Source organism: Mixophyes fleayi, chromosome 6 (genome assembly GCF_038048845.1).
Source record: "Mixophyes fleayi isolate aMixFle1 chromosome 6, aMixFle1.hap1, whole genome shotgun sequence".
NCBI lineage: Eukaryota > Metazoa > Chordata > Amphibia > Anura > Limnodynastidae > Mixophyes > Mixophyes fleayi.
In genome coordinates this window covers 158,490,953-158,513,773 of record NC_134407.1, presented here as the reverse complement: position 1 = coordinate 158,513,773, position 22,821 = coordinate 158,490,953, and the positions used below count along the sequence as shown (strand labels likewise).

At 42.3% G+C, this 22,821-nt stretch overlaps 1 protein-coding gene across 1 annotated transcript in view; it reads right to left on the bottom strand.

Moving 5' to 3' along the window:
* Positions 1–10,589: 10,589 nt before the first annotated feature.
* ITGB3 (integrin subunit beta 3) overlaps positions 10,590–22,821 on the bottom strand; it is a 49,436-nt gene continuing 37,204 nt past the window's right edge. Inside the window, exons 11-15 of the mRNA XM_075176891.1 lie at positions 19,643–19,865; positions 19,401–19,501; positions 16,933–17,052; positions 14,727–14,893; positions 10,590–13,087 (exon numbers count right to left, since the gene is read on the bottom strand). Of these exons, the coding sequence (XP_075032992.1) occupies positions 13,016–13,087; positions 14,727–14,893; positions 16,933–17,052; positions 19,401–19,501; positions 19,643–19,865 (683 nt within the window). The 3' untranslated portion in view covers positions 10,590–13,015. The remainder of the gene's footprint in view (positions 13,088–14,726; positions 14,894–16,932; positions 17,053–19,400; positions 19,502–19,642; positions 19,866–22,821) is intronic.

The window sequence follows — 22,821 nt, the reverse complement described above, 5'->3', positions numbered from 1 at the left end:
GAGCCTGCAGGGGGCGGAGCTCCGAAAATCGTGTAATTTTGGTCCCGCCCCGTGATGTAATGAAGCCAGATGCCTCGATTCCCGGTGAATCACAGCGTTTTGGACCCAATTCGGACCACTTCACTAGAAAGTGGGCAGATCTGGGAGCTTGCCACACTCTCCCGGGAGTCCGTGAGACTCACGCGAAATGCGGGAGTCTCCCGGACATTCCGGGAGAGTTGGCAAGTATGAAGTAAACGTATCATTAGTTACACCTTGTTTGCACAGTTAGCTGTGCACTGTTTCTTGACCCCTTTTTTGATTGAAAAAGTATCTTTATTTGCATAAAGGCACAAAATATACAATACATTGCATTCCAGTGTACAGACTACACTGTGAAGCACAATACAAGGTATAAGGTACAAGATATGGCATTCCACGCTATACATCAGATACTGCACTAAACATGCCAGACATAATAACATTTCCAAATAAGCAGTGGTTGTGGGGGGATGCAAGATGAGAGGGGTAGGGTGGGGAGATCACATGCCAAAGCTTTTATTGAGACAGACACAAATAGGAAAGGGTGCATAACTTAAGGCAAAACATTACAACAAAACTTCAAACAGTGATGGGGAAATGGGTTGGAGGGGGGGGGGGGTGAGACACAGGCCCAAAGCTTTATTATACAGACAGAAACGTGGGGGAGAGCAAAGAGAGGGGGACAACAATCAATGACAATCAATCGTCTTCCTCCTCCTCAGGGCTGTCCATAATGTTGTAGTCTCTTAGCAGGCTGTGGATCAGCCTGCAGCAGTCCTGGATGGTCATCTTCTCCCGCTTAAAAATGAGGCGATTCCTGGCAAGCCACATAACGTCCTTAAAACAGTTCATAAGGCGCCAGGCCTCCTGGATTGCCCCAACAGTTTGGGTCCCTGGAAATAATCCATAAAATACCGAATGGTATTAGAGGCAAGTCCTGGGCACGCTGACCTTGCGTTCATGTTCCAAGACATCCAACAGTGCCTGTGCAGTGGGGCAGTGCTGTGTTGTTTCCCTTCTGGTGATACAGAAGGGGCAGTGGACATATCTGCATATCTGTTTTTTGACCCCTATTACAGAGAATCTGTCAGTTGAGGGAAGAATCATATTTTACATATTGACTTGTTCACAATGTAATTGTAAAACAAAGATAAGATCCCTTTACCTAGGAGAGAGCATAGAAACATCACGTACAGGGCAGCACAGTGGCCTAGTGGGTAGCACTTCTGTCTCACAGCACTGGGGTCATGAGTTCGATTCCCGATCATGGCCTTATTTGTGTGGAGTTTGTATGTTCTCCCTGTGTTTGCGTGGGTTTCCTTCGGGTGCTTCGGTTTCCTCCCACACTCCAAAAACATACTGGTAGGTTAATTGGCTGCTATCAAAATTGACCCTAGTCTCTCCCTCTCTGTCTGTTTGTGTGAGTGTGTCTCTAGTAGAGAATTTAGACTAAGCTCCAATGGGGCAGGGACTGATGTGAGTGAGTTCTCTGTACAGCGCTGCGAAATTAGTGGCGCTATATAAATAAATGATGATGATGATATGCAAATGTCTCTTTCCCAGGCAGATTCCTTTCACCATTCCATGTCCTTACCTTGCAAGGCATAGGAGCTATATAAAAGGAACTTCCTTACATTGAGCATAAAACAGTATTCTGCCCAAATCTGAAGGCACGTTTGGGCATTTGCATAGGCTATGTCCTCTTCTGGATAAAAGTAGTATATGAAAACAGTTATTTTCTTACCAGTACATAGTATACAATGCTGAGAAAGATTTTACCAAAAACTGAAGAGTTCTTTTTTATTTCTGTGGCACAATTCACATTGTGTTGACCATATAGTGTGTTGTGTTTTAGTTTGTACGGCAGTTTTTCCTTTCAATTGAAAGGCACACGCACAAAAACTGCTGCAGATTTGGGGGTAAATGTATCAAGCTGAGAGTTTTCCGACGGGTTTTAAAAAAACAATCAGATTCTATCTATCATTTATTTTGTACATTCTACAAAATGACAGCTAGAATCTGATTGGTTGCTATAGGCAACATCTCCACTTTTCAAACCCGCTGGAAAACTCTCACCTTGATACATTTACCCCTTGGTGTGTTAATTTGAAAGTGTTTTAAAGAGTAGGTCTACCTCTATTTTGCAAATATAACCGCTATTGTATAGCTAATGTAATGTACATGTACATCTAATGTACATTCTGCAAATTCTCTAAAGACTTGAAAGATATAATTTATATGTATGGCATTTGATGGCAGTCAGTAACCTATAGGTCCATCTAATCTAACTTTTTTGTGTCTATATTTAATTTTGTGTTTTAGATTTTTTTTATCTATTTTAAATATTTAACACCTTATTCTTAACAATAGCCATGTTTGTCCAATACATTATTGAATTCTTGGCCACCACACCATAACTGCTGGGAGACAATTCCATGGACCTATTATCTTTTAAAAAAAAAGTTCCTTCCTGACCTCCATTTATACCTTTGATATATTTGAATGATATTGTAATAACACATTTATTCTTCTCTCCTCTAAGCTGTTTCCGTATAAGTTTTGTTATGCAGTCCATGCACCTTTTTAGTAGCAGCATTTTAGTATCACTCTCTGCCTACACCCAGCCCCCATAGCTACATACCAAGTCCTACTTCAATGGGTTTGAATTCATTTTTTGCACTATCGTTCAAAGCATTGATGTGGGCCAGTTAATAGTGAGGTGGGGCCCGTGGCCATGACAGAGGACTGCATACTCTTGGCCCCCCATAAATAAAAACCTGCAGGAAAATGTACATTTGATACATCATCTTAGAGAATATATCTAAACAGCATGGAGAGATATATTGGTACTATTGGCTCTACTTTGCACATTTAACCTCAAATTACAGTATGTATCACTGGAGAAATATTAAGTGGGTGGAGACACCTTGCCAGTAGAATTAATTATATCTCACACATGCCGTGACTCAGTGCATAAGTCCTATCACCTGGGGATATCTTTTTTATCTTTTTTTTGGCAATATGCAAACCCACTTGAATTCTTAAGGTAGTGATAATGTTTCTCAATAACAGCTTTGTAGTTCAGAGCACATTTCTGCACAGAGACGGAACTGACGAGCTGTGAGCCCTGCTGCAGAGAGGTGTGGACGAGGGAACCAGGGCCCCTGACCCTCTGCATCTGCCATGCAGTGGGCCCCATTATCTCCATGGGCCCCAATGTACTGCATCTGCTCATATCAGAATGTATATGAAGAAATAAATAATTGCACTAGTTTTATCTGTGAGAACTCATAGTCTCATAGTATCTCAATTTATTACAGATGTCATAATTATCTTTGGAGATGGTACAACCAGCCAGAGGGAACAAGAGTACAAAGAAAACAAGCAAAAGACTTGACTAATTGTTGGTGCACTATGGAGTTCTGCACACAAACAAATAAATTGGAGTATTCATACACATTCATATTAAAATCTAAAATCTATCTTTTATTAATAGAGAATAACAAATTTCTTTTTAAAACCAGCAAAATGAATTTGGGAGTAATTAGAGATTTAAAATAGCTGTCTCCCACCCATACTCGCATAACTCCGTGATTGGTCTCCCCCGACTGTACATAAACCATGGGTAGATTTAGAAAGAGAGTTAGTTCAGACTTTTCCATTACAGGATCCTCTATGGATACCTAAGCCTTGGCGTCCACCCTCATCTGAACTCCCTAGACTTATAAAAGATGCGCTGCTGGTGTGGGATAGGGCCTTGAAGTCTACGGGAATTATGACTGTCCCTACCTCCAATCTTTCCATCTTAGCTCTGGCAAAGCTCATCCCAGATCTTAACCTCAACATATGGTTTGCTAAAGGGGTTAGCTCTGTTAAATCATTGTTTTCGGATCAGGCCATACTATCCTTTTCGCAACTACAGGACCAGTTTCAGTTAGCGAATCAAGATTTTTATAAATATTTACAGGTTCGCCATTGGTTAACTTCTTTACGATCCCAGCAACTCCCCCTGCAACAACCCCCCTCGCACATTTATGCTAGATTAACCACAGGTGCAAACAGGGCGGCCATTTCCTTTTGGCATACGATTCTTACTTCTGGGAGTGAATCGTTGAAGCTATCTGCTCAAAGCGCCTGGGAGAGAGACCTTGGTCTTGTATTAGATGAGAACCAATGGGACCAAATCTTTCGTAATATGTATAAGATGTCTAGGTGTTTGAATCACTCTGAGATGTTTTATAAATTACTCCCTAGACTATATTTGACCCCGATAGGCTTCACAAGATGTGGCCAACATACTCTAAGGCTTGCTGGAGGAATTGTGGGGGAACAGGAGATATTATACATACATTCTGGAGTTGACCTGTTGCCAATAGTCTGTGGATTGAATATATGCTCTGGCAGCCCAGATTATTAAGACTTCAATTCCTTTTTCTCCAGAAGTGGCGCTTCTACACTTATTCCCCTCACAGTATCCTATGGAGAGCGATATGTTGTTGGCCATATATTTAGAGCAACTAGGGCAGTGATTGCTTAAGCATGGAAGTCTTCTTCCCCCCACATTGCCAAGGTAATAGCTAAAACTCAACTTAAGTTGTGATAAGGAAACACTGGGTGTCCCATATTCTTCTGCCTCAGCATCACCACACATGACATGGTTTATATGGAATGATTATGTAACTCAACACTCAGGTCCTCAAGTTACGGTAAACACACACCAGTGTCTTCTCTGCAGTAATGCCCCCTCTTGAGTAAGGTTGGGACAGTATGTGTAATCTGACTAGATCACCATTGTATATGTTGTAATTATTGGAGCATTTCATGTGTATATGGGCTTTCCTTCCCTCCCCCTCTTTCTTCCCATTTTTTTGGCTTGCTTTATTTATATTATGTAAACTGTAAAACTTCAATAAAAACTATTATTGGAAGAAAAAAAAATAGTTGTCTCCATTGCAATAAAGTATATATTTTATTTCCAATTGGACTAAGTTCTCATTTGTCCAACAATACACAGCACATCATGCTGAAATTACAGCTAAAAGTAACGTTCCCTTCTGCTAAGTATTCTAATAAAGTCTATTAGGCTTCTGTGATAGCATAATCTCTCATTATGGACATTCTAATGCTGTCCTTAAATAATAGACAGGGATTAATAACGTCTCTGTTATACAGCTCCCTGTTAAACATATATGAGATGATTTTCTTAACTGCCTAACATACACTAGCTTTGGGATTGGGCAGAGAAGTCCAAGTGTTGTAATTTTAGTTGCAAATTTTAGTCAAAATATAGCAGAAATTGTTATTATAAAGTGGCAAGGAGAGATACAGCAAACTCCAACGCGCGTTTCACTGTGGATTGCTTTATCAAGGCAGGTCTCGATAAAGCAATCCACAGCGAAATGCGCGTTTGCCTAATAGACTTGATTAGAATATCTAGCAGGAAGGAACTTTACTACTAACTGTAATTTCAGCATAAAGTGAGGTGTATTGTTGGACAAATGAGAACTTAGTCCAATCGGAAATAAAATGTATACTTTATTGCAATGGAAATGGAGATAGCTATTTTAAATCACTAATCACTCACAAATTCATTTCACTGGTTTAAAAAAAATATTTTTTATTCTCTATTAATAAAGGTTAGATTTTAGTATGAATGTGTACGAATACTCAAAGTTATTATTTGTTTGTGTGCAGGGGCCGGTCAGAAAAAGTGTTTCGGGCCGACCCCCCTCCCGCTCAGTGATAGGCCAAGCATTCTGCCTATCACTGAGATTTCTTCTGTCACATGGAACGCACACCATGTGATTGGTGCCGTCCCATGTCAGAAGAATGAGAAGTGTAGAGCGCGCGGCGCGGATAGAGAAAGGTAAGTGCAGGGAGGGTATATTAATAGTGTGTGAGTGTGAGTGAGAGGGGCATATATACTGTGTGTGTGTGAGAGAGGGGCATATATACTGTGTGTGAGGGGCATATATTATGTGTGTGTGTGAGAGGGGTATATATAATGTGTGTGTGTGAGAGAGGGGCATATATACTGTGTGTGTGAGAGACGGGCATATATACTGTGTGTGTGAGAGAGGGGCATATATACTGTGTGTGTATGTGAGGGGATATATACTGTGTGTCTGAGTGAGGGGCCAGTGTAGTGTGTGTGTGTCCAGTGTATTGTGTGTGTGTGTATTGCTATTTTATTTGTGTTGATGGGGCAATTTAATAGTGGGGCCTATGAAATTAAGATGGTGTGATTGGACCTTTAATTTATTGCTGGGGTGATTTGTGATCTATTAATTGAATGTAGCGCTGTTTGGGGAAAATGAGGTCTATTTATTAAAACTGATTATGAATTATTTAATGCCTGGGATGGTTGTGTGAAACGGTTATATTTATTAAACGTAAATGCTATTTAATTTATTGCTGGGGCTGTTTGGAGGGAGGGAAATAGGTTTATTTATTAAATGGGAATACTATTAAATTTAGTGTCAGGGTTAGTTGGAGGGAAATAGGTCTATTTATCAAATGTAGATACTATTATTGGTTGGAGTTTTCTAAATTTCATGTACCTATTTTTTTCTCCAAATAGGGCCTCCGATATTCCAGGATCCAGACAAGCAGCAAATGAGCTAAAGAAAATTGCAGCCACAAGTGGTGACAGTGACAAGAACATGTAGGAGAGAGCAGGACAGTCTGCCAACTGTCCTGAATCTAGTGGGGCAGTCCTGAATTTGGGTGACTGTTTCGCTTAGGACAGTTGGGAGGTATGTCCCGCTTCACCGTGTACTGCTCGTGAAGGCAGCTTCACGAGCAGTACAGTAGTACACACAGTATCGCCTGTGTATTTGTTTAAAATGATAACCATGTTACATCATAGGGCGTTACCCTGTCTAAAGTGCCCAGGCCCCCCAGAGCCTTAATCCAGCTCTGGGCCTGGGCATAAAAACATATATTATTATTATTATCATATATTTGTTAGGCGCCACAAGGTTTCCGCAGCGCCGCACATAGTACAAACAGTCGACTATGCAGGGTACAACAGTACGGAACAATAAACAAAAGTACCAATACTTCAGAAACTCCAGGCAGGCAGATGCAATAGACACGGAGCAGAAGAACGGGTAAGGAGACAGGAGGGAAGAGGGCCCTGCTCAAGCGAGCTTACATCCTAAGGGAGGGTTAAACAGACCAGGCACAAGAGGAGCCAGTTGAGGGAATGGGAGAGGGGAGAATGAGTGGAGGAGATGGGGGTTAAGTGGATGGTTGGTAGGCTTTGAGAAAGAGGTGAGTTTTGAGTGCACGTTTGAAGGAGCACAGAGTAGGAGAGAGGCGGATGGAGCGAGGGAGGTCATTCCAGTGAAGGGGGGCTGAACGGGAAAAGTCCTGGATTCTGGAATAGGAAGAGGTGATCAGAGTGGAGGAGAGGCGGCGGTCATTGGCCGAGCGCAGGGAGCGGGTGGGAGTGTAAATGGAGAGGAGGTTAGAGATATAAGGGGCAGTAGAGTGGGAGAGAGCCTTGTAAGTGGTGGTGAGGAGTTTGAAAAGAATTCTGTAGGGGAAGGGGAGCCAGTGTAGGGCAAGGCAGAGAGGGGAGGCAGAGGAGGAGCGGCGTGAGAGGTAGATGAGTCTTGTGGCCGCATTGAGTATAGAGCGGAGGGGGGAGAGGAGGAGGTTGCAATAATCCAGGCGGGAGATGATGAGTGCGTGTATGATGGTTTTGGTGGCCTCCTAAGAGAGAAAGGGACGGATGCGGGCGATGTTGCGTAGTTGGAAGCGACAGGCTTTGGCAAGAGAATGAATGTGGGGGGCAAAAGAGAGAGAGGAGTCAATGGTGACACCCAAGCAGCGGAGTTGGGTGACAGAGGAGATGGTAGTGTTGTTAACGACAATGGAGAGGTCATGGTGGGATGGGAGGCTGGGAGGAGGAAAGACAATGAGTTCAGTTTTGGAAATGTTGATTTTGAGAAAGCGCTCCGACATCCAGGAGGAGATGGCGGAGAGGCAGTCAGATACCTGAGCGAGAAGGGTGGAGGAAAGATCAGGTGAAGAGATGTAAAGTTGAATGTCATCAGCATAAAGGTGATACTGAAGGCCAAAGGAGGAGATGAGAGCACCAAGGGAGGAAGTATAGAGCGAAAAGAGTAGAGGGCCGAGAACGGAGCCCTGTGGGACTCCTACAGTGAGAGGGTAGGGGGAGGATGAAGAACCAGACATGGATACAGAGAAGGAGCGGTTAGCGTGGTATGAGGTGAACCAGGCATGGACAGAACCAGAGAGGCCGAGAGAGAGAAGAGTTTGCAGCAGGAGGGGGTGATCCACAGTGTCAAAGGCTGCGGAAAGGTCAAGGAGGATGAGTAGGGAGAAATGACCCTTGTATTTGGCCGATAGGAGATCATTAGTAACCTCGGCCAGGGCAGTTTTGGTAGAGTGGAGGAGGCGGTAGCCAGATTGGAGAGGGTCAAGGAGGGAATTGTCCGAGAGGTGCCTGGTTAGGCGGCTGCAGACAATTCGCTCAAGTAATTTAGAGGCATAGGGGAGAAAAGAGATAGGGCGATAGTTGGCAAGAGATGTGGGGTCGAGATTGGGTTTCTTGAGGATAGGAGAGATGAGAGCATGTTTAAATGAGAGGGGTACTACACCAGAGGAGAGTGATAGGTTGAAAAGGTGTGCGAGGTAAGAGCAGGCAGTGGGAGAAAGAGAGCGAAGGAGGTGAGAGGGGATGGGATCGAGAGGGCAGGTAGAGGGTGGAGAGGAAAGAATGAGAGAGCGAACTTCTTCACCTGTTGTAGGGCCGAAGGAGCACCAGAGTTGGGTGTTGGTGGGAGGTGAAGCGAAGAGGGAGGCGGGAGAAGGGGAGGAGGAGATGTTCAGTCTGATGGCCTCAATTTTGGAAGAGAAAAAGGTGGCAAAGTCAGAAGCGGACAGGGAAGACGGGACAGAAGGGGGTGGGGGGGAGAGTAGCGAGTTGAAGGTGGCACAGAGGCGGCGGGGATTGGAGGACTGAGAAGAAATGAGGGACTTAAAGAAGGATTGTATGGCGAGGGAGAGGGTGGAGCAGAAAGAAGAGAGGATGAATTTAAAGTGAAGGAAGTCGGCCAGGGAACGAGATTTCCTCCAGAGGCGTTCAGCAGTGCGAGAGCGCTTTTGGAGGAAGCGGGTGAGTTTCGAGTGCCAGGGCTGGGGAATAATGGGGCGTCTGCTGACAGTAGAGGCCGGGCGACAGCGTCCAGGGCAGTAGAGAGGGAGAGACGCCTGGTCAGGACAGACCAGGGAGGGAAGGGGTGATAGGAGAGTTTCAAGAGAGGAGGACAAGGAGGTATGATATATATGGATTAAGCAACACTAAAATAGCCTCTTTTTATATAGATAAATATATATTGTACCAAAGACTACCCTTTAAGGATGGGCCACTATTTATGGGCCAGTGCGGTGTGCTTGCCCCCCGGGCCAAAGTCTGCCAGACCCTCCCCTGTTTGTGTGTAGAACTCCATAGTGCACCAACAATTAGTCCAGTCTTTTGCTTGCTTTCTTTGTACATTTCAATATGTACACACATTTGTCAATATGTATGTAAGCCAAGGTCATAGGAATGCATGTGCAAGGATGCATTCAAACACATGCATTTATGATTCATTTATAATGCATTATCAGCATATATCTATGTATGTATTATACTTGAATGTGTTGCAAGCGCTTGGGTTGCATTTGTTTGTTCACACTGTAAGAACAAGTCAAATGTATGATGCGAAACATATATTGATTATTGACCTGCATTTATAAGGCATTTCCTTTGACTTTAATGCAAATATGCGTTGAGCAGCACTGAATATTACATGTTCCTCTCCAAAACATGCTATTCAGACCAGCGTGTCCAGAATAATTTCAATTGTATAAGCAACGACTTACAAATGCAAAAAATGAATGCCCGTGTTTTACGAGCACTTAGTCCTATTCAAAATATAGTTGCCAACGCTAGTCGCAGTTGGAGTATGACAGACACCAATGCCATCATTCGCACCCTTTAATATCAACGTTAAATATTTTAACCCCATTACCATCCCAGCCACATTAGTAAAAAGACCAGTTTGTACTAAAAGAGAATCTAAGATAGTTACGCATACAAGCTGGTATTTTATAACACACACAATGATACTCACATAATGACAGAAATACACTAAAACACTGGCACAGACTTCAACTGACACACACACATACACATACCGCCCACACACAAGTTATTTACAGAGTAAAGCGTCTCCATGGAGCCCGGGGTTCTCTGCATTAATAGATTTATTTCAAATCTCCTGAAGACATACGGAACAAGTGGGGGTGGATATTGGCAGCTAGCCCCTCAGGGTCAACAAATTTAAGACCTTTGTGCAAATATAATTTACAGCGTCCCTTTCAAAGCCCACTATAGCACCCAAGATTGGGCCGAATGGGTATCCAGAAGTAGGTAACAAACCTGAGAAAGAATTTGTGGCGTGGTACATTTTGTGATACCGCAACATGTCATTCCCATCCAGTCATATACATCAAGGTAATTTCATTATATCAAAAAGAAAAGACAAATGTGATTGGTTTGAAATGTGAAGTTTTTACTTGTAACATTATATAAAAAAAAGCTTCTTACAGACAGCAGTTGGATTGAAATGTTCCCATAAAATACACTTTTCAAAAGTAAATTAGGGAATAAGGTTGCCAAATCAGCCATTTACTTCCAGACACGTATGACATATGTTGGCAGCTTGGTTATGTTGGAACTGATTCAAGTGCATTTTGCATGTCTGCAGTTGTTATTTTCCAAACATACAGTAGTCATGTCAAGTAATTGTATTGGGACTGTGCCTCATGTCTGTTTCATATGTGTCCGGTTGTTAATGGCTAATCTAGGAACCAGCAAAAGACCTGAAATTCACATCTAAAGGTTTTGAATGGTATATGCTTAAAAAAAAAGTCCACAATAAATTGGGGTTCAATTTTTGTCTTTTAGCCCGGACTATTGTTTCACAGCTGCCCTCCTCCTATTTATCTCCATATTAGAGATGTCTATAAGAGTAACATTTTGTTGACCGGCACTTGACAATGTCACTCTTTGGAAATGTAAAGGTTTATTACACTCTTTCTAAATAAAACAAAATACATACTACCCCCCCCCCCCCCCTCATCTACATCGTTGGATCCACATACAAAATCATAAAGACCCAATCTGCTCCCTAAGTCACAGCCTAGTAATCTGTCATAGTCCCTTTCCCCACCATGTCACTAAGCTTGTTGTTTGCTGAGGTTATGACATATGAAAAGTCCCAGTGGCAATAATAACCATACAGCGACTTGTTATAATTATAAGATAAGTTGTACCGTAGGCACGTGGAACTCTAAGCTGAAACCTAGCGAGAAGATTAGGTCCTCCTTAGTGGAGGACCTATTTCTTCCAGGCACCCCATAGCGTCAGAGAGGGACCCACACTAAACTGGAACGAGTATCAGTAAGGTAACAAAAATCCTTTAATCTTCAACCAGATGCCGGAGAGACGAGAAGTAAGCAGCTTGGAAAACCTAGGCTCCTACCCTTGTGTTGTAAAATAATTCTGTGTCTAGCAGCATATATATAGTGATTATGAACACAACCAGTATATACCAAGTGAGATAAGATCATATGTGGTAATGCATGCCTAAATTGTATGCATTACTACCAACTCCATCTTTTTAACTCAAATCACTTGACTGTGTTAATGCCACACTAAACTTGCTGAGGCATGTTTCATCGTATACACCTATTTAAATGGCATACACAAATTTTCATAGGACAAATTGATACACTTTTTATTTACACATAGCATATCTTATCATAAACCAGTGGCAATCCAAGGGAAAACAAAATAATAACTGCAGTTTTACTAATGTCCACTAAGAGGCAGCATAATCAAAGATGGGACATTTACATCTCCCAGTTCACAGATTTCTTATGATTCTACAAAAACATTGTACAGTGCAATTTACGTTATTTTAAAGGATGATGGAAATAGGTAAACATTCTCAGTAAAGTACAGTGCTTTGATATGCATGACATTGGTCCTGAGTTTTTTCTGACTCAAATCCCAGTTTGTATTTAATTTTAAGCCTATTAATTCACATTAAAATTTGTGGGTTTGTTTTTTGTTTTTTTTAAATAAAATCATTGCATGCAGAGCTTTCACGTGTGTTTACAATTATATTAAAACTTCATGGAAGAGGCATCTATTTAAGACTTTTGTTACATTTCAAAATCTCAATATTTCCTGTAGAGCTCTGCATGACAGGTTTGTGAGTGGAATACAAATACCACACATTTTTACAGAGGAGGGCTGATCCTGTGGAAAAGGTAGGGTAGCTAAATCTCTACATAAAATCAAGCAGACCTGTATTAAGGAGGCATCATTAGCCCATACAAGTAAAGTACAGTTCTCCATAAAACTTCAGGTAAGTGCAGGCACTTTATTTATTGATCGAAGTCAGTGACTTGGTGCGATCTATTGCAGTGATCAAGTATTAATAAGATGTCATGAGGGTGTATATATGCAAGTTCCGACTAGTTGCTCGGGTCTGCTTAGTGATGCAGTTAAGGATAGTGACATTCCTGAGATACCTGTTAGGTTTTCTCTCATAAGCAATTTTATTCTGAAACATTTTCGCATTTTACTGACTGCAAAAGTCTCTGTGTGTGCAGCCATTTTGTGTCTCCATGGCAGTGCCTTTCACCTAATGGACAGAACCATTTTGTTCAGGGTTTAGGGGGATAAAACAAATTCAACAAAGTCCCAGAAACCTTTGTAAATCATATTTTTTGGAATGCGCACTCTACGGATCACATGGAATGCATTGAAGTTTCACTTCTTCCACAGAGAATTGTGTTTATTAAAAGACAATGAGGTGTAAAAGCAGTAGGAGCGTGTATGAGGCATCATGAAGTCTGGCTCTCGCTCTGTGTGAGAATGGTCGGTAAATTCCTTCAGTTGCTGCGATCAGTCGACATCCCCGCGGTATGTTATGTTGGTGAAGGTTGAAGTAGCTCCTTTGTACAGAGGGTTGTGTGCCTGAAACAAGAATGGTGTTAGTGGGAGCTGCCAGTATTTATGCAATAAATTTCACAGCCCACCTTGCCCCTCCTCAAATATACAATAATCATCATCAGCAGCACTAATTCCGCAGCGCTGAATCCAACTATGTCAATGCACAGAGGCCTGCATGAGACTACAGCGGAACCTGTGCTCTGTTTTTCCATCTATATTTCTTAATGGGTTGTACGTTTAAAAGTTTTTAACTTGAAATCCCCTTTAAAAAGTATTTCCACTCAAAACTAATATTGTAATATTTTTTACACAGCTTCCAGTATACTAAAAAGTAAAACATTAATCTTGGGTGGAGATTCCCTCTAATATAGGGTTGTGTGCTTTCATCAAGCTGAGACTAGTCCCCTATAGACAACATCAGCTGTTCATTGACAACTCAAACAGGCAGTTAAACTGCAGTTACATTAAACTGGAAAATGTTTTTCCCTATGGTGTCATCTTGGGGCTGCAACTGCTCTTGTGCCAGGTTTTCAGAGGACCATCTGTGGTTTAGAGTTGGGGATAGCAATGTAGTTGCAATAATATCCTGGTCTACTCACTAGAATGTAAAAAAAGAGCGGTTGCTATTAGCATATGAGGCGTTAAAAGAAAACTACAAAGGCTGAAGTCAGGGCAAACTGGAAAGTGTTCCTGTTATTGCGAGGTCCCACAAATCTTCATTGCACAAAGTCCTGGATTCTACCACAAATTCAGAAGTGGCAGTAATGCACTGCTTATCAACTTTCAATGGGGGGCAGTGTGTCCAGACTAGGTACATGAAGCTAGCATATACTTATATTTATGAACTTGCAGATCTCAAATATATTGATTTGACAGTTGAAATAAAGCCAGCTCATATTTTCCCCAACGTTCCTGTGGTATCTGAGAGTCAAGTGACACTGCATTGCAAGAATAAAGTTAATAATATTTTTGAGAAGTTCAAATGTGAAGGCTATGCTTTGACATTTTTCACTTAAGCTATTCCTGGGAGTTCAGCTTTCAGCACAAACTGTGCATTAATCATGTAAAGGGACTTTGCAGAGGGTATATTTGATAATAATTTGGGGTGTTAACCTACTTTTGCACAATGCATAGATGTAAGCACATTGATGCCATGAAATGCTGCTCTGCGCTATTTTTTGTTTTGTAAATGACGATCAGTGTTTAACAGAGACACAGACATGCATGCTTTAATACAGGATGACAGTTATGTCCAGTATCAGCCTTTCTAGGAAAGATTAACTATGACATTTGTTACGAACAGCCACTTTGAACTGTATAATGTTGGCACTTAATAACTGTCTGACCATAGTTGTAGATGAATGGTCAGACCTCATGTACAACACTACATACTGTCAAAAGAAAATTATAGGTCTGTATATACTGGGCTGGTTGACCTTGACCTCGAGGGAAAGTATTTATACCTGCTGTAAGTTCTGAGATGTCATTAACCAACTCAGATTCAGGAGGCAAAACAAGTGTGACCAACTGGACAAAGGGAGTGATGTCACCAAAGAGGGTGTGGCTTGGATGGTATGTTTATCCTGATTTTCCATTCAGGAATTTTAGCAGGTATAAGGGTAGATTTTCCTCCTCCCTAGTCACCCGCCACACCCTTTCTTACCGTGTCCCACTTAGCCTTTGCTCTCTCTTCTTCAAATTTGGCAAACTCGCGACGGTCATGGATAGTAATAAGCAGCTTCCAAATAAGTAGAGCCACCAGGCCTATAAGCAGAATGGCTCCCATGACAGACATTAAGACCACAAGGATGTCAGGACCCTGAGGGCATTCTGTATGGAATAAATTAGATGTTATTTCAAGTAGATACAGTGGAGCAAACAAGATAACGGGTCAAGGTTTGGCAGGATATTACGACACAGCAACCATTGTGCTTAGTTTTAGGCTATGTATGAATACCCGACTCTGGTAATATGTACTGCGCTAACCACATTTTGAAGGTAACTAGTATTGCAGTAAAATAGGGATGATTAAACCTTTTACTCCCTGTATTTTAAAAGTGGAGGCAGACCATGAATGCACTTGGAAGCAATAATAGGGATCATTGATCCCTATGGACAAGTACATACAGTGTGCATAATGCAGGACCTTGATTGCTATTTGCTGCATTTTTGTGGTCATGGTCCATTCAATGTTAATACTATGAACACTGAGCGCTTCATCACAAGTGCCAGAGACCCCCTACTACAAGTCATTTTGAAGCTGTGCTGACTAAGCAGCAGATCACAGCTTAGGGTGGATATTACCCTGGTGGAAGCAATCCTAACAGTGACAGATATTGCCAAAGAGCACAAGTCTGTTTCTATATAAAACTGTATGTAAAGATGTCTCAGGGCAGCTCTGCAGACAAAACAACTATAATATACCCACACATGTGCCATACCTAGACATACTGCCATAGAGCTAGCCCACATCTGTCTAGTGCATGCCATCCTTTGTCTATAGCCGGCCATCATGCAAGTGGTGTGACTAGAGATGCCCGGTATGCTTTTTATCTAATTGTCATCAGGTTTGTGACTCTCTGGTGCGGTCTGACCATAGACAGGAGACTGCATATACCCAGCTCACGGTAGATGGAGATGATTCAGTAAAGATAAGTGTTAGGTACACACTCTAATAGAGTGTATCTAGCAAAAACTAGAATAGGGCTTCTATGTGCAAAATAGACCCTTTTTTATTTATTCTTTATAGGCTAACTATAATGAAAATCAAGGCCTTAGAATCTTTGCAATGATTTCCACTATAGCCAGCTACTAAACATACCATCTTCAAATTAGTTTTGTTATTTTTTCTGTAAAGGAATTCCATTATCTCATCTATTTTACATCTAACATGGTAGTACCCACAATCTGAAATTCAGTAGTTGGGAAGTGACCGAGAGAGACTAAGGGCAATTTAATAGCAGCCAATTAACCTACCAATATGTTTTTGGACTGTGGGAGGAAACCGGAGCACCCGGAGGAAACCCACGCAAACATGGGGAGAACATACAAACTCCACACAGATAAGGCTATGGCCAGGAATCGAACTCATGACCCCAGTGCTGTGAGGCAGAAGTGCTAACCTCTAAGCCACCGTGCTGCCCTGTTACCAGACAGTTAATATCTGTGCTTGTGTGTTGTTACTGAGGAAATGTATCACAGCTTGTTAGGGGGAGGGGTTACAAGAATTCCTGTAAAGTTTATGTTTTTCTCATGCACTTACAAATGTCTGGGACTTGTTACAGAAAGTTGATGTGGGCGGGATATGTTATTAATGACATATTTAGTTCAGGACAGAAACACTGCCAGAGAAATCTGCAACTGAATTATTTTCCAGTTAAGCTAAACGGCTGAATTAATTTTACACAGGTTATTATAATTAGAAGTAATTAGGCAGAGAAGGAAAACGATTTTATAACACAGTTGCTATTCAATGACAAGTTCTCTACAGAGAACAATAAGGAAACAGCCCCCCTCCCAGCCCAGATTTACAATCCTTCCCCACCCAACCATTATTTCTGTAGTTCTCTATGGTTCTATTCCTACTCCATCCCCGGTGTATAAACAAGGGTAGTGGAGCAGCTATTAGTGAGCCCGTGTATTTTCAAAATATGTAATTAATAACTTATAAATACACAAAATAAAAACAGACACAAATCCAAGCCTGACCCCAGTATATTTTGATTACATCATTTCCTAACCACTCCTGGAAAAGGTATTTTTTTAAATCTTAGCTTCAATAAGTCACAGTATTTTACAGTGGACAATAGTAAAAAGATGAAATATGGCACTTTTATAAGTGGTATTATTTACGGCTGTTGGATGCTTACCGGCTTCATTAATGACATACAGCACAGACTTCCCACTGGAATCCTCATGGTACTGAAATCTAACCACACAGTCATTTTCGTCCTTATAGGTACAATTCACAGCATCCTTCCCATTGTCAACTGAAGGTGAAAAGGACAATTAGAGCAGATTCAAAAGAGTTATTCAGCCCAGCGTCAAAACCTCTACCTCACTCCAGCCCAGCGTCACTACCTCTACCTCACTCCAGCCCAGCGTCACAACCTCTACCTCACTCCAGCCCAGCGTCACAACCTCTACCTCACTCCAGCCCAGCGTCACAACCTCTACCTCACTCCAGCCCAGCGTCACAACCTCTACCTCACTCCAGCCCAGCGTCACAACCTCTACCTCACTCCAGCCCAGCGTCACAACCTCTACCTCACTCCAGCCCATCGTCACAACCTCTACCTCACTCCAGCCCAGTGTCACAACCTCTACCTTACTCCAGCAGAGCCTCATAACCTCTACCTTAATCCAGACCAGCGTCACAACCTCTACTTTACTCCAGACCAGCGTCACAAACTCTACCTTACTTCAGCCCAGCCTCACAACCTCTACCTTACTCCAGCCCAGCGTCACAACCTCTACCTTACTCCTGCAGAACCTCATAACCTCTACCTTAATCTAGAACAGCGTCACAACCTCTACTTTACTCCAGACCAGCGTCACAACCTCTACCTTACTTCAGCAGAGCCTCACAACATCTACCTTACTCCAGCCCGGCGTCACAACCTCTACCTTACTCCAGCCCGGCGTCACAACCTCTACCTTACTCCAGCCCGGCATCACAACCTCTACCTTACTCCAGCCCGGCGTCACAACCTCTACCTTACTCCAGCCCGGCGTCACAACCTCTACCTTACTCCAGCCCGGCGTCACAACCTCTACCTTACTCCAGCCCGGCATCACAACCTCTACCTTACTCCAGCCCGGCGTCACAACCTCTACCTTACTCCAGCCCAGCGTCACAACCTCTACCTTACTCCAGCCCGGCATCACAACCTCTACCTTACTCCAGCCCGGCGTCACAACCTCTACCTTACTCCAGCCCGGCATCACAACCTCTACCTTACTCCAGCCCGGCGTCACAACCTCTACCTTACTCCAGCCCGGCGTCACAACCTCTACCTTACTCCAGCCCGGCGTCACAACCTCTACCTTACTCCAGCCCGGCGTCACAACCTCTACCTTACTCCAGCCCGGCGTCACAACCTCTACCTTACTCCAGCCCGGCGTCACAACCTCTACCTTACTCCAGCCCAGCCTCACAACCTCTACCTTACTCCAGCCCGGCGTCACAACCTCTACCTTACTCCAGCCCGGCCTCACAACCTCTACCTTACTCCAGCCCAGCCTCACAACCTCTACCTTACTTCAGCAGAGCCTCACAACCTCTACAGAAACAACACACAGAAACAACACACAGAAACAGCGCTGACAGCCGGCATACACAGAAACTGCTAATACAACCTCTACCTTAATCCAGACCAGCGTCACAACATCTACCTTACTCCAGCCCATCGTCACAACCTCTACCTTACTCCAGCCCAGCGTCACAACCTCTACCTCACTCCAGACCAGCGTCACAACCTCTACCTCACTCCAGACCAGCGTCACAACCTCTACCTCACTCCAGCCCAGCGTCACAACCTCTACCTCACTCCAGCCCAGCGTCACAACCTCTACCTTACTCCAGCCCGGCGTCACAACCTCTACCTTACTCCAGCCCAGCGTCACAACCTCTACCTTACTCCAGCCCGGCGTCACAACCTCTACCTTACTCCAGCCCAGCCTCACAACCTCTACCTTACTTCAGCAGAGCGTCACAACCTCTACCTCACTCCAGACCAGCGTCACAACCTCTATCTTACTCCAGCTCAGCGTCACAACCTCTACCTTACTTCAGCAGAATCTCACAACCGATATCTAATTTCAGCAGAGCCTCACAATATCTAGGTTACTTCAGTTCAGCATCACAACCTCTACCTTACTCCAGCTCAGCGTCACAACCTCTACCTTACTCCAGCTCAGCGTCACAACCTGTACTTTACTCCAGCCCAGCGTCTCAACCTCTACCTTACTCCAGCCCAGCGACACAACCTCTACCTTACTCCAGCTCAGCGTCACAACCTCTACCTTACTTGAGCAGAATCTCACAACCGATATCTAATTTCAGCAGAGCCTCACAATATCTAGATTACTTCAGTTCAGCATCACAACCTCTACCTTTCTCCAGCCCAGCGTCACAAACTATATCTAACTTACCAATAGTTCTGTTTTGGCAAAACACTGACAATTTGCAGGGCCCCCTCACAGAGTTGTGGCCTATAAGTTGGGGAGAGACTTTGTAAAATGGGAGCCAGGCTGGGTAGATCATGGGCATAGCTTGGGTGGGACATGGACAGTACAATATAGTTTTTTTACATTTTGGGATATATGCTATACTCACCTAGCTCCTTTACAGACTCAATCTCATCACGACAAATTCTCTTGCACAAGGATTCCTCAATCCAAGGGCCCCGCTCAAACTTCTTGCACTCCACACAGCCCCTGTTTATAGTGAGAGTAAGAGGGGGATATAAAACAAAGATACAAGGAAGAGCTGAGCTTTACATAGTAGTTAGAGAATAAAGAGAGCAGTTGGATAAACTGCATTTCAGGGAGGTGTTACAGAGTAACTGTGTCACTCACTTCTTGAAGGTACAGGCATCTGGACAAGTTGGACACTTCTCACAAGTGTCTCCATATGAGCCGGGCTGAGTGCAGTCACACTTCCCACAGACACACTGTCCCCTTCCGCTGCACAAAAGCCCACTGCTCGACAAACACGTGTCTGTGCGTGTGGTGCAGTTACAGTAACTTCCTGTCCAGTCAGACTCACAGATACAGTCTCCACAGTTACACTGTCCATGTCCTAGTAGGATAAAAAAAGGGTATTATATAGAGATGATGTAAAGTAAATTTGCCATTATAAAATAGGAGGCTACTAATTATGAGTCTATATGTAAAGCAGCATATATAATCAGTGGTACTGTCCTGGTGTGGAGCCTGTTGCTAATTGTCTACAGGAAGGTATACAAATATCCTTAATGAAAGGGCAACATGTGTTTTATGCACTTTTCAGAATATACAATTTCATGTAAGACCTTAAGTATTTATTTTACAGTAAACACCTTATTAAACAAAAAGGTATTCACATGCTTCCGGTTTAATAAAGGAAGCAACGTTAGGCTCTTTTTATCCCATCTCTCCTTATCCTTACTGGTAATGTTTTAATTATATCCCATTGTGAGACGTGGTGAATTAATCACTGACACTGTCAGAAAGAGTAATCACCTGCACATGATTAATAAAATCCACAAAAAGGCTCATTGACAGTAGTTTTAGGTGAGTCGCTTGTGACTCTTTTAGTGCTAGCAGTCACTCAATCAGCAATTGCTTAATTCCTACAGGATCCTGCACCTTTATCTCCCAGCCAGTGGCAGTGAATCCAACACTCACCTCACCCCCTCCCATATGGTCTAGCAGTTAGGATTCCCAACCAGCTTAAATGTAACCCATTTGCAGCCTACACTGTAACCAATGTTTTACCTAAATACAAGGGAGCAATGTATATGAAACTGTATGGCTTATTATGACTATTTCTGTATACTGTACAACTATGCACATACATTATATGGTATAAATATCAGATCACTAAATATCTGATTGCTTTTGACCTAGATCACTATTGTCAAAATTAATTTAACCTAAACAGGAATAGAAAATGAGTGTTTTTGGTAATGTAATTTGTAATACGAACATTGATGCAAGACAGAATTTTGCCAGCAACATTAAATGTGTAAATTATATAGACTAAATATATAAAAACAAATATAATGGCTCAGCAAACTACTCCCACACAGCATGCCAAGCTAGTTAGATACCATGCTAACCATTCCTATTGATTTATCTACCCTTCCTTCTACTTTGCTAGTAGCCCCTCCTGCGGACAGGGGTAAAGCGTTGTGAGTATTATGGGACAGTTATTGCCCCACTATTTTGTTGCTAATGTGCTCAATACAAAATGTATTATTTATAATGTTATCATATATTGGATAACGCACTCCCTATTGTAAATAATGGAGTTCTGTGACCATATAAAAGCACTACTGCTAATATCCGTAATAACTTACAGTTAATAAGATTGTAGCTATAAAGTCCAGTTGACTGGAGTTTACTAGGAATTACATAATTACTGATGTGTAACCAATCACAGTTGCTTCTAGTTCGCCATATGGTGAACTCTGCTCAGTGGGGGCCTGATTCATTGAGAATCTTAACTTAAGAAACTTCTTATTTCAGCCTCCTGGACAAAACCATGTTACAATGCAAGGGGTGCAAATTAGTATTCTGTTTTGCACATAAGTTAAATACTGTTTTTTTCATGTAGCACACAAATACTTGATAGCTTATTTGTACACAGAAATTTAAAGTTGATATTTGTGTGCTACATGAAAAAACAGTCAGTATTTAACTTATGTGCAAAACAGAATACTAATTTGAACCCTTGCATTGTAACATGGTTTTGTCCAGGAGACTGAAATAAGAAGTTTCTTAAGTTAAGATCCTTAATGAATCAGGCCCTGGGTGACTATGCAACAAAACCCCAAACTGTGTCATATCCTGGGATCAGGGGACTCATCAGTTGAGTGTTTCCAATCTTACTATTATGCGAAGGCTAAGGTGTGTGTGGTAACCGGTGATGATCTGTTTCCTAACGCAGTATAGTCATGTCTATGGGCATTTTCTCCCTTCACCATTATTGGGAAATTTGCTGCATCACTACTGATATGGGCTAGTGAGACAAAGCAAAATGCTACATATCTGAGTGCATTGATTGCGGAATGAAATTAGGCCTTATATTTCCCTCAATCCTCCTCTATTACAGCTAAAGCGGGGCAGTTGCCCTCTAATCATGGAGCAATTGTCCTTTAGTTCCCCTTACAGTACCCCTAACTAGTGGTATAATCTAAGATACAAAATTGCAAGAGTTTATCTATCAGGAAGGTGAGTGTCAAAGTATTTTATGAGAAACAAGTGTGATTGGCAAAAGGTGCTAGAGGATCTAATTTTACATCCAATTGGAGGAGTTGGACGGATGTCCCTTGCTGTGTGTGGGCTAGGCACATGAATACGTCTAGTTATTATACACCTACATGCAATTACTATATTGGGGTTTTTGAGAAATTATTAGATAATGCGTCTACAGGGAGCATTGTTTTTCCTGCAATAAACTACCTTGGAAGTGGTGCAAATTAAGCCTTGGCCTATTCTTTCAATGAGATGCATTTTTTATTTTTCAGAGGCATTTTATATTGGAAATCACATTTTTAGGTGCAGGATGACCAATGCAATACAGACATTCAATCCCCAAAAAAAGGAAAAGGGACATGGAAAAAAGACAGTCCTGATATCGCCTCAATCTTATGATTAATTTAAGATACAAAGGCTAAACCAAACTGTATTTTGCAAGAAAAATGAAAAAGTTGAAACTATCAAAGGGAATGACGTTAAAGTGGTAGTGTGTTGGTCTCTGAACTGACCAACAAACGTTTTCAACACACATATTTCCAACCAGAACAGTAAATCTGCAGGTTGCACCAAAAGTTTTACAGAAAAAAAACATGTTCCTTGTTTTACGCATGGTGGAAGATTTAGGCGCGTTTACACAACATATAATGATACTAGTTAAACACAACTAAAAATCAGGGTTTGGAGTTCCCCATCAAGGACCACCCAATTGCAACAATGGCTCTGCCTTTACTAAAATCTGACATAAAATTATATAGTTTACATAGTACATGGTTCAAATACAAAAATGGTGCATT